General features: G+C 40.7%; 1 protein-coding gene across 7 annotated transcripts in view; it reads right to left on the reverse strand.

Moving 5' to 3' along the window:
- The window catches only part of ATF1 (activating transcription factor 1), an 81,981-nt gene that overhangs the window by 30,527 nt on the left and 38,851 nt on the right, over window positions 1-12,603 (reverse strand). For 3 of the 7 annotated variants that reach the window (XM_080662800.1, XM_080662803.1, XM_080662801.1), the window contains one exon: window positions 4,040-4,159. The exons of the other annotated variants lie outside the window; for them this stretch is intronic. In XM_080662800.1, coding sequence (XP_080518926.1) covers window positions 4,040-4,159 — 120 coding nt within the window. The remainder of the gene's footprint in view (window positions 1-4,039; window positions 4,160-12,603) is intronic. 7 annotated transcript variants of the gene reach the window in all.

Genomic DNA, 12,603 nt, shown 5'->3' on the forward strand with positions numbered 1-12,603 from the left:
TAATCTAAGGCCTAAAAGAAAGAAACAAAAGGAAATGGAAAAGGAGAACATTTATTTCCAAGAAGCCAGACTAATTAAGGGAACATACAGTGCAACTAGCTCAGAACTAAGAAGAATGTCTATCCCAAAATAAAGCAATACTACTTTACTAAAGTTGTAAAGACCAATCTCTTATCTCCACCCTATTTCTATACTGTTGCACATTACTCAGAGGTGTTTTTTTAAACATGCTCTCTGACTTGGATTTTGGACATATTAATTTTGAAATACTATTTAATATCCAACTAATATCTCACTATTAGATAATGACATTGAGGAGATTGCTGAATGTGCAAAAACCTGTGAGTCAGGGAACAAGTATGGGCTACATATAAATTTGGAAGTCACAGATCTTTAGATAGTCCTTAAAGCCATTAAAACTAGATGAGCTCAATCATGGAAAAATATAGAGAAGAGGACCAAGAACAAAATCCAGGAATATTAACGGGAAAAAGGGGAGGAACCAGCAAATGAAACAGAACAAGCCATCAGTGGGGTAGGAGGAAGATTCAGTGAGTGAGATGTCCTTGGAAAAGTAGAGAAAATAGTGTACTGAGGAGGAAACAATGATCAACCATGTCAAATGATGCTAACAAGTAAAGTAAAACAAGTACTGAAAACAGATCATTAGATTTAGCAAGATGGAGGTCACTGGCAAGGGCAGGTATAAACATGTGCTACTTAAAAAAATCTAATGAGAGAGAAACCAAGATGGCGGCATAAGTAAGCACCTAAACTGCTGCCTTGCACAACAATTTCAAAACTACAACTAAAAGACAGAACGGACACCATCCAGAACCACAGGAAAGCTGGCTGAGTGGAAATTCTACAACTAAAAGGAAAGAGAAAAGCTCACAGAGAATTGGAGGTACGGCAAAGGGGCTTTCTGTGCCCAGAGAGGAAGGGCGGCTGAGAGCCTGGCTGACTTTCTCTGGTGGGAGGGGGAAGGAAGCCCCCAACTGCACTGAACCCCAGTTCCGACTGCACTGAACCCCAGTTCCAGGCGAAACCCCGTGGACCCAGGCTCATAAAGGGGGAGTCTGGACTGTCAGGTAGAGAGAAAGGCACCTCGAGACTTGGAGCCCCGGGGGAGCCCCGGAGGGCAGGGGTCTGGAGGCGCGTGCGCCAGTGAGCACAAAGATGGCAGAGGTTGCCACAGGCTTTCCCTAGCAGAAGGGAGTCGGAAGCTCCTGACTGCACTGAACCCCAGTTCTGACTGCACTGAACCCCAGTTCCAGGCGAGCCCTTGGAGACCCACGCTCTTACGGGGGGGAGAGGGGGGAATCTGGACTCTCGGGCAGAGGCTCGGGAGCCAGGGAAGGCAGAGGTCTGGAGGCACGCGCGCCAGTGCGCACAAAGACTGCAGAGGTTGCCACAGGCTTTCCCTAGTGGAAGGGAGTCGGAAGCTCCTGACTGCACTGAGTTCTGAATGCACTGAACTCCAGTTCCAGGTGAGCCCCTGGAGACCCACGCTTTTGCGGGGGTAATCTGGACTCTCAGGCGGAGACTCGGGAGCCGGGGAAGGCAGAGGTCTGGAGGCCCACGCGCCCAAGGGCAAGGCTGATGGGAGGCCAAGACTGTCTGCTCTGCCCTGAGACTCCACCCCATCCAAGCTGAGCACAGAGGCTTTTGCAATTTGGCAAGTCTAATCCTATAAGGCTGTCTCCAGCACCGAAATTCTCCCAGCGTAGACACAGCTGATCCTCACAGCCAACTGGCCTGGAGGTCAATTCCTCCCAGTGATACCAACAACAATCAAGACTTAAGTACAACAAGGCTGTACACACAATCCACAAAGGGGTGCACCAAGAGTATCCACCTCAGGTTAACTGGGAAGGCCGACCCACTGGGCCATATAGGAAACCTAGCACACAAAGCTACCCTACCAACTCAGGGAAGCAATGAAAATACGGAGACAAAGAAACAGATCACAAATGAAAGAAATGGAGGAAAACAAACGACTGGATATAGAATTCAAAACCATGGTTATAAGGCTCTTCAAGAATATCCTAGAAGGGAGCACCGATAGGATTGTCGGCTGATTTCTCAACAGAAACTATGCAGGCCAGACGGGAGTGGCTAGAAATATTCAAAGTGATGAATAGCAAGAACCTACAACCAAGATTACTCTACCCAGCAAAGCTATCATTCAGAATGTAAGGTCAGATAAAGAGCTTCACAGATAAGAAAAAGCTAAAGGAGTTCATCACCACCAAACCAGTATTATATGAAATGCTGAAAGGTATTCTTAAAGAAGAGGAAGAAGAAAAAAGTAAAGATAAAAATTATGAACAACAAATACATATCTATCAACAAGTGAACCTAAAAATCAAGTGAATTAAAAACCTGAAGAACAGAATAACCTGGTGAATATAATAGAATCAGGGGCATAGAAAGGGAGTGGACGGATAATTCTCAGGGGGAAAGGGGTATAGGGGGGTTCAGGAAGAGACTGGACAAAAATCATACACCCATGGATGAGGACAGTGCGGGGGAGGTAAGGGCAGAAGGTGGGGTGGCAACCGGGTGGAGGGGAGTTATGGGGGGAAAAAGGAGAAACGATTGTAATAATCTGAATAAAGATTTATTTAAAAAAAAATCTAATGAGTTAGTAATACATGTAAAGCACTTAGTGCATGGTACACAGCAAGCACACATTAAATGTTAACTAGTATTAGTAACAAATCCTTTAAAACGATGTCAACACAATAATCATATGCAAGTTTTAACTTACAATAATATCTACAATTAAAAAAACAAGTTTTTTTCAATTTTTAAAGTGTATTAAATTTCCCAACACTTGTCCAAATTTGCATCATTACATCTCACTTCCCCTTCATTTAAAAAATAAATAATCCAAACAGGCTTCTAGAAAGGACATAACAAATTTACTATCTATAGAAAGTCTTCCCTAATTATTTAGACTTAGATCTTAACTTTCCAGAGAAGCTTGTTTTACATGTTATAATAGTTAAATACAAGTTCTACTGTACAACTACTTATTTATATCTTATATTAAATCTTATTTTTTTGATAGAAAAGAACTGGTCACAACCTATAATGATTAAAAACTAGTAAGAGTAACAAATAATAACAATGTAATGATTAGATTAAGAAAAATCTCACTTTTTTGTTTCCTTAAGCATGTCGGATATACCATTTCTAATCTAAACCTTTAACTGTTTTCACTGTCCCTAAGTTTACTCCAAAGCCTCCCACTGAACTCAAGTAAGAAAATAATTTCTAAGACTAAGATTAAGTGTTTCTCTTTAATGACAGCACTAGCAAGTAAAAGTAAAACCTTCATACAAAAACTCAAAAATACAATCAGCAGCCACCTTTCATGTACAAAAACCACATAAAAATGCAGCTCTAGAGCTGACAACATTGCCAGACACCATATATTCAGAAGGGAAAATGAGCATTTCTTCTAGGACAGCTGCTTCTAAAAATGAGAGATGTCCAAAGGCATTATGGGATTCACAGGAGCCAGAAGATAAAATAGGAAGAAAGAACAGGAGCCCAGGATGGTTCTTTCCTTCCTACTGTTGTCAGGTGTTAATATGAAGGTAGATGTAAGTAAGAACTTTCCTCTACTAAGAGAGAACTTTCTTTTATCTGACCTCCATAAAGCATAAAGTAGGTACTTTCTTACTTTATAAGATGAGTGCCAATATTAACACCTTTCCTTCAGAATTCTCATTTTTGTGAAGGATAGATACCACTACTGAGATTTTTAAAAAAGGTGCTTTCCCTTAAGAAATTAATTTCCTTAAGTTCTAAGCAATAATTTCCCCCAAAATTATCTTCTATTTTCACCAGATAGTATATACATGAAACTAGAAATTCTAAAACTTTTCTATTTGCTTCATTTGTTTGTTTAATTTCCTTGACTTTATATGTTGGTTTGTAATATAGCAACTATACAACTTCAATGTGTCTGAAGACTCAGGGTATAAAAGTCCCCTCTCTCAACCACTAAGTCTTTGAATTTCTGTACCGTTTGCACGTGTGGTGGGTGAATTACAGAAGACTGAGCTGTCTGGATGACCCCCTGAACCTGTACTTGCTCTCCAGGAAGAGGTACAATTGTCACTGGCGCAGATCCTCTTAGTGACATCTAAGAACAAATAAAAATTCAATTAACAAAATATATACTGTACCTATGCACATAAGATAGCTGAATTCTTAACACGGGAAAACACATTTGAGAGCTTATTATATTTAACCACACCTATTTACAGAACATTAGGTATCTTCTATGGGCCAGAGACTGCACTATGGGGTTAAGAGTACAAACTAATTACAACAAACAGAGTAAGAGTTATAATATAAGAGGAAAAATGAAGAGTACTGTAGTGTGGGAGCAAAGAAAACATGGTACTTCAGCTGGGTTTTGAAGGATAAACAATTCCCTGAAGGTGTGTGTGGTAGAGAGCATGAGAAGGTATTTTGGACAGAGGAACTGACTGTGCAAAAACACGGAGGCTTCTTTAGAATTTGTTATACTGAAGAGCTCTGTTTGAAAACCAATCAAGAGTCAAAAAGTGAGAGAAATACCAACTTTGGGCAGTGTCTTTAAAGAAAAATAAGATATTTCAAGTAAATAAATGAATCATGAGATTATAATTTATTTCTGGGGAAATTAAATGAGGTTTCATGGAAATACAATAAAATGCTAAATCAAGAAAAGCCCACCCATCACCTCTCAAGGCTTTCCTGGACAGATTCCTCTTTCAAGAAGCTTTCTTAGATATTAACAAAGATCTCTCGCCTTCCTCTGGATTACTCTGGTCCATACCATTCATCTTGGACTTAAATCACAAAAAAACCAAGTTGCTTCTCAGATCCTGAAAGTCACTTTCCTGACTGCTTCCCTATTTGTATCAGGTCCCCAAACTGTGCCTTATTCTCTTTCATTAAAGGCCCTTTTTCCCTACCCAAGATCAGATTAAATTCCAGTCTATCATTACCCCAAAATGCCCAAGTCATGAAATTCTGAATATAAAATTTTATCCAGCTACTGAGAAATGCAAGTTCTCAGCACAAAGGAATCCATCCTACCCCCACCCCCAACACAGGCATTAAGGACATGACCAAATTCTAGCACAATGTCTATCAGCTCAAGGTCATGTCCCTAGGTCCACAGGGGTGGGCAAACTTTTTGACTCGAGGGCCACAATGGGTTCTTAAACTGGACCGGAGGGCCGGAACAAAAGCATGGATGGAGTGTTTGTGTGAACTAATATAAATTCAAAGTAAAGGAGCGGAGGGGAGAGCAAGAGAACCCTCCGCTCTTTCGGCTCCGCGGGTCGGATAGAACAGCCGAACGGGCCGGATCCGGACCGAGGGCCGTAGTTTGCCCACGGCTGCCCTAAGATGATAACCAGCCCCCTTAAAATGCATGGCCAAGAAAGTTCAATGCTGCAAAAGAATTTACTGTTTCTTTTAGCCAAAACCTGACTATAGGCCCCTGACCTCATTTTTCTTAGACCATTTACTTTAGAATAAATTTGCAGTTATAAATCCTTTCTCTGATCCTTAAGAGGAAATCCTTCTACAACCCAGAAATTTCTTTCTCAAGGATTTAGGAACAATCTCTTGAAATGTAATCACCAGGAAGGATAGGGCCTTTGTCTCCCTGTCTCTGTGGGAGGACAGGAGTCTAATTTTGATAAGCACCAATTAGTAAAACAGAAGCCTGCATCACAATGACCAATTCCCTACCTAACACCTAGCATACCCCAGTGTTTAAAAAGGCTCCCAACTTTTGATTCAGCAAAGTTGAGCTCAATTTATGCTGGAGTCTTTCTTCCCTACTACACTAGTCTGAATGAAATCTATCTTGCTGTCTTTAACAAGTGTCCAGCTTTGTTTCTCTTTGATAGTACTCCATAGGAGGCTACAGAAACCAAAGGGTAAAAATAAACAGAATTCACAAATCTCAAGAGTCCAGATCTAAAAACAAAATAAAACAACAAAGGAAAACAACAACAAAAGAACAACAAACAAGAGTCCCCTTACCTTTCAGACTCCAACTGAAGCCACTCACTCAACTAATGGGGAGAAACTTAATGGGATTAATTTATATTTCTGAAAAAATAAAAGCAATAATTTCTCCAGGTTTCTGGCAATCTTAGTGATTTTTGTGCAGACTATGCGTCTGGCAGGTAGAAGGGGGGTAAAAAGCACCAAATTTTGTTTTAGCTTGCAGTTATCCTTCCCCCTTACCACTGTTCTAACCTCAAAAATACAAAATGCTCATTACTCAAGGCTCCCAAAGCCTCGTGTCTTCCTAGCCTCCCTCTCAAAGTTGATCTAAATCCTGACATTTCTCTCAAAGGAGCACAAAACACAGATGACTGCCTCCACTCATCACTTTTCAGCACTAACCGAGCTTTCTGCAATGATGAAAATGTTCTATGTCCGAACTATCCAATATGGTAGTCAATAGCCACATGTGAGTATCAAGCATTTTAAATGTAGCTAGTGTGACTGAGGGACTGATTTTTAATTTTATTTAATTAAAAAATTATTTTTTTAGAGGGAGGTTGGGACGGAGAGAGAAGATAGATAGAAAGATAGATATAGATAGGTAGGTAGACCAATAATCCGTTGCCTCCTCTACATGCAGACAAGGAATGAACCTGCAACCTTTTGGTGTATGGGATGACACTCCAACCAACTGAGCCACACTGGCCAAGGGTAATTTTTTTTAAAAAAATATATTTCATTGATTTTTTACGGAGAGGAAGGGAGAGGGATAGAGAGTTAGAAACATCGATCAGCTGCCTCCTGCACACCCCCTACTGGGGATGTGCCGCAACCAAGGTACATGCCCTTGACCGGAATCGAACCCGGGACCCTTCAGTCCGTAGGCCGACGCTCTATCCACTGAGCCAAACCGGTTTCGGCTGGCCAAGGGTAATTTTATTTAATTTTAAGTAATTTAAATTAAAATTGAAATATCCATTCATGGCTTGTGGCTGCCATATTGAACAGTGCAGTTCTACATCTCAAAATGTAGAACCTGCTAGTACACTATGGCTCCAAACTCAGATCCCCTCTTAGGAGATTTTAGAAGACAAAAAGGATTTTTCTGGAGCTGCTCTGGTTAAATTGGAAGCTGCAGGACTTAAAGCCTCCTGGTTTCCTCTCACTCCATGGGGTTTAGCTGAGTGCAAAGTTCCTCTTATACAAGTGAGTAGGCAAAAATTAGCATATTCATTAGCTACCTAATTAGGAGATTCCTGGACACTCGGGTGAGGAAGTGTGAGGAGTTAGTAGAGCGGTATGGGGAAAAAGTCACTATTTATCCAGAGTTTGAATCCAGTGGCTTCTAATATCAGAAAGGTACACAGGCTTTGGAGTTAGACTGGCTTGGGCTGATTTTCAGCTAAAGGCCCTCAATAGCTCTGTGATGCTGAGCAAATTATTTAAAGTCTTAGGACCTCAGTTTCTTCTTTTGTAAATAGAATTTTTTTTTTCACAGAGTTATAGTGAAGATTAAATGAGTAATACGTTGAAAACAAAAGGTAGGAAAAAAAAAAAAGTGAAGAGAAGGAACCTACATATAGGTCTCTGATTTGGAACCTGGTTCAATGTCAAATATGTGCATGTGTTTCCCTCTCTCTCTCTCATACACACACACACAAGAAATAACAATCAAGAAATTGTTAAATACTGATGACTATTTGATGGTATTAAGAAATAATACTAAAAAAACAAATTAAATAAAATAAAAAATAATACTGCCCTAGATAGTTTGGCTCAGTGGATAGAGATTCAGCCTGCGGACTGAAGGGTCCTGGGTTCGATTCTGGTCAAGGGCACATGCCCAGGTTGCAGGCTTGATCCCCAGAAGGGGGCGTGCAGGAGGCAGCCAATCAAAGATTCTCATGATTGATGTTTCTCTCTCTCCTTCTCCCTTCCTCTCTGAAATAAAAAATATATTTAAAAAAAGAAATATTTTAGGTGGGAAAACAGTATTGTGGTTATATTCTTTAAAGGAGTCTTTATATTGAAGAGATACAATTTATCGAAATATTGAAGGCTGAAATGATGATATCTAGGATTTGCTTCTATATAAATCCAGTTGGTTGGGGCAGGGGGCAGGGGGAACAAGAAGCCATGAGTTAATAACTGCTGAAACTGGGTGATGGGAACCATAATGGTTCAACTTAATAACCTCTTCTTCTGAATATATCTGAAATTTTCCATAATAAGTGTTTTGAAAAGTACCCAGCACAAGAGTGAACACACCATGGTTGGTCCTGTCCTGTCTGGCTGGAGTCCAGTGCTCTTTCCAAGACATCTATCTTATCTCTCTCTCTTGATGCCAGTCAAGTTTTTCAACCTCTCACTCTGTATGGTCTCAGTTTGCTTCCCACACAGCAAGTATATCTGTTTTGCATTTTCATTTCAAGGAAAAAGGCCCAGACTATTTTGACATTTGGAATAATGATTATTAAATCCTACAGTACCAACTGTGACAAACCCTTAAGCCCAGAGTATCTGCTCAGTTCTTAATGGATTAGAGCCATTAATTCAAAATACAAATGAAAAATAAACTGAACCAAGTCTTTACATCTTTTACTTTCTTTAAGGTAAAGATAATTTAACTATAATTTTGTGGGGTTTTTCCATAGTTAAGTCTATGCTGTATTTGCCCCTAGGTCACAAAAGATTCAAATGAGCCCTGGCCGGGTGGCTCAGTTGGTTGAAGCATCGTCTTATACACCAAAAGGTTTTGGGTTCGATCCCTGACCAGGGCACATATCTAGGTTATAGGTTCAATCCCCAGTCAGGGGACATATGGGAGGTAACTGATGGATGTTTCTCTCTCACATTGATGTTTCTCTTCCTCTCTCTCTAAAATCAATAAACATACCCTTGGGTGAGGATTGAAAAAAGAAAAAAGATTCAAATGATCCTTAGATAGCCAGGAATTACTCATAATAAACCCTTAAAATGTACTGTAGTAAAGAATTTACACTTGCCCTAGCTGGTTTAGCTCAATGGATAGGGCGTCGGCCTGCAGACTGAAGGATCCCAGGCTTGATTCCAGTCAAGGTCACATGCCCAGGTTTTGGGCTCAATCCCCAGTAGGGGGTGTGCAGGAGGCAGCTGATCAGTGATTCTCATCATTGATGTTATAATCTCTCTCTCCCTTCCTCTCTCTGAAATAAAAAAAAATTCACACTCAACAGCATGCTCTTAGGAGAATCACAAAACCCTATTATCTCCTATACAATTATTCACTTATTAGTAAACTTAAGTGTACTTAAAAAGAAAGCCTTATTTTACTATAAAAACCAGTACCACTTGCCATAACTACATGGTTAACTATAAAAATGAGAGAAAACGTTTTTACTAAATATTATCTTTTTAATTTTAAAACCAATAATCTAAAAACTCTTACCCTGGTCTACACAAACCCTTGCACAGAATGACTGCTTCCTATCTCCTGCTTCATCTGAAATCATGTTCCCCTAGTTCTGCCCACAGTAGAGTGATAGCCCCTTCTACTTTTCATGCTCTTTCCCAGCACAAGGTTTTGGCATAGATATTCCCTCACATGCCTAGAAAGTTCTCCCTTACTTCCTGGAAAGTTAGCAACTACTCAGCCTTCAGGTCACAACTCAAGCATCACTTCCTTAGCAAGGCTGTCTTATTCCCAACAGGTCAAATTTCCTATTACAGTTTCTCATACTATCCTATGTATTCTATGTATAATCCTTTGTAGCACTTCTCAGAGCTAATTTCGAATCTTGGTGAATATCTGGCCTATGTCCTGTCTCCTCCACTACCAGCAAGTGCCATGAATGAGGAACTTGCCTCTTTTTGCTCCACACTGTATTCTCAGCCCAGTTTTTATCCCAACTGGCACATTAGATCCTAAATAAAGCATCATTTAGTGAATTAATGAAATATCTCCCAATTTTGGACATTATAATTTAGTGGAGTTATTCCTATCACTTATTCTGGGTATATCTTTGACTTTTTTAAATTGAATTCTGTATTTCCTCACTTCAGTACATCTGACCAATTTTCTTATTTCCAGCCAACCAACCAACCAACCAACAATAAGGGGTAAGGCGCAGGAGATAGTGCCAACCTTCCCAGATTCCTCAGGCCAGCATGACCAGGGAGAAATGTTTTTTCTCTTTAAGTTTTAGTAAGGCCATTCTCATTGTTGACAATCCATCTTGTTTCAGCCAATTTCCCAACTTTCAAATAAGAGATATGATGTCTTTGAATTCAACACAATAAAATAGAAATATTCATCCATCTATCATTACCTAAAGAGATCTGGTAGGAATGTATACCATGTTTTGAGAACTACTAGAATATTGGAGTGGGGATAGATTAGATAAGCAAATCTAGGTACTATTATCTTTTGAATATGAGGACTAAGATTCTGGATTAAACAGATAATAAAACTCAATAAATGTTACCTACAGGCCAGGTGCTATGACAGACCTTCAAGATAAAAAAACAAACAAAAAACCCAGATAACAACCATAGTAACTGCCTTCTGAGCCAATCACAAAGGTACCAAATTAAAGAGTTTTAAATATACTGTTTCTGTACACACATCTTAACATATGGCATTTATTTGTTCTTAAAAACCTGTCTGAAAAGCAAAATTTCACACCAAACAAATCTGGGGGTTGGGGGTGTGCAAAAAGAGGGGGAATATGTATGGCAAGAGTAAAAGAATAAAATCGTGTAGTTTCCTATCATCTAGAAAAAATGTTGGGAAGACAGAAACAGGGAGAGGGTGGGACAAAAAGGAGATGTATTATTACATCCTTCTGGTTGAAAGACAATTCTCTAAGGGTGTTTCTGTGAATATTGTGAGCAGAGGCACTGACAACTTCTGTTCTGGACTATCTTTTCAAGGATGGTGACATGGTGAACAGCTTTAGGTGACAAATTAGATTTCCCTTCAAGGTAAAGGGCAGATCTGTTTGCTGTCCAGAATAATAAAGGTAAGTCTTCCTTGAGGACAAAGGTTGGACAGGTTTGCTAACAGCTCTCTTTAAAAGTCTGGTGTCTCCTAAGCTTGGAGTCCCACTCAGCAATGATACAAACCCACTGCAAGTACAGCATCCACCTGAGCCACTCTACATTACCCCATGGAACTTGGAAAGGGGAACTGAGCAAACATGAAGCTCATGCTGTTTGCTGTGCCACAAGTTATAAAGTCCTTTTTCTCTGAACCAGGATTCTCATGTCTTCTGCCAGCATCCATGAGAGGCAATCTAGCTATTAGCTAGTCAGGGTCAAGTCTCAGACACTTCACATTTCTTGACACTTCTCTGTCTTGTGCTTCACTTATATTCTAAAGACTCTATTCTAAATTACCAGATCAAAATCTGAGCTAGAGCAAAAACAAGTAAACAGAATCACCTATCAAGGCAGACCTGAGTTGCTCTCAAGAGAGAGGGGGACCTAACGGCCGGGGTTTTCTCTAGATAAAGATATGAGACCCCTATTAAACTGGAACTTTCAAAGGGCCACATACTCAGGGTAAGGTAACAGAAGGAAAGTTGTGTGGGGGAGGGGAGGATCGAAGAAGATGTAACTAGCTCTCCAGCAGATTTACAGCCCAAGTTAACATCACTATGGTCCAAAAAGACAAAAGCCTCAAACCCTGAAAATAGTTCCCCAGGTACGAGGCAATAGTAAATTCTTCTGGGAGAAAGGCACTCTCATCCTTGGCCACAAAGAATTCCCTTTCTATATTTCAAGATTAATGGACAATAAAGAATAAAACATAACCAGTCACAGAAGGCACCCTGAGCATGAAGCAAAAATAGACAGCAGAATCAGACCCTAGTGATTTTAGATCTTGACATCATCAAACAGATTATAAAACAACTGGAGGCTCAGTGCACGAATTTTTTGCACAGGTTTGGGGGATGTCCCTCAGCCCGGCCTGCATCCTCTCACAATCCAGGACCCCTTGGGGGATGTCAGGCCTAAACCGGCAGTCGGACATCCCTCTCACAATCCAGGACACTGCATGCACCAGTGACCATACTTTTCATACAGGTGAAAGGCATCTTGCTGTTGTATGGGCAGCTACATTTTTTTGCCCTGATTATAAAAAGTAGTACATAACATGATCCTTCTGAGGCAGTAGTACCATTTCCCCCATCTTATGGGTGGAAAAACTGAAGCAGAGAGAAGTTAAGTAATTGGCTTTGTCACACAGGTGTAAGTGTCAGAATCAGGGCTGACCACAAAATGTGCAAGCCAGAGTCCATGCATGTCATCACTGCATCATCCTGTTTTTTTCAGTGTTAGAGTAGCCTTGCCAGGTTTTAATTTTTAAATCTAAGAGACTGTTCCCAATATATAGGGTAGGGTCCCTAGGACTGGCCAATGATCAGGGCCCTCTGTGGGGCGACTGGTGGGCGGGGCTATTGGGGGCTCCCACTGGCACCCACCTTGGATGGCGGCCTGGTGCCACCCGCTGGCTGGCCCCACCCTCCACTGCCGGTCACCTTCCTCTCGGGGGGGGCAGACGCTCAATGCAGGAGCTGCCCCCAACCA

This window comes from Plecotus auritus (genome assembly GCF_963455305.1).
Source record: "Plecotus auritus genome assembly, chromosome: 3".
NCBI classification, from domain to species: domain Eukaryota; kingdom Metazoa; phylum Chordata; class Mammalia; order Chiroptera; family Vespertilionidae; genus Plecotus; species Plecotus auritus.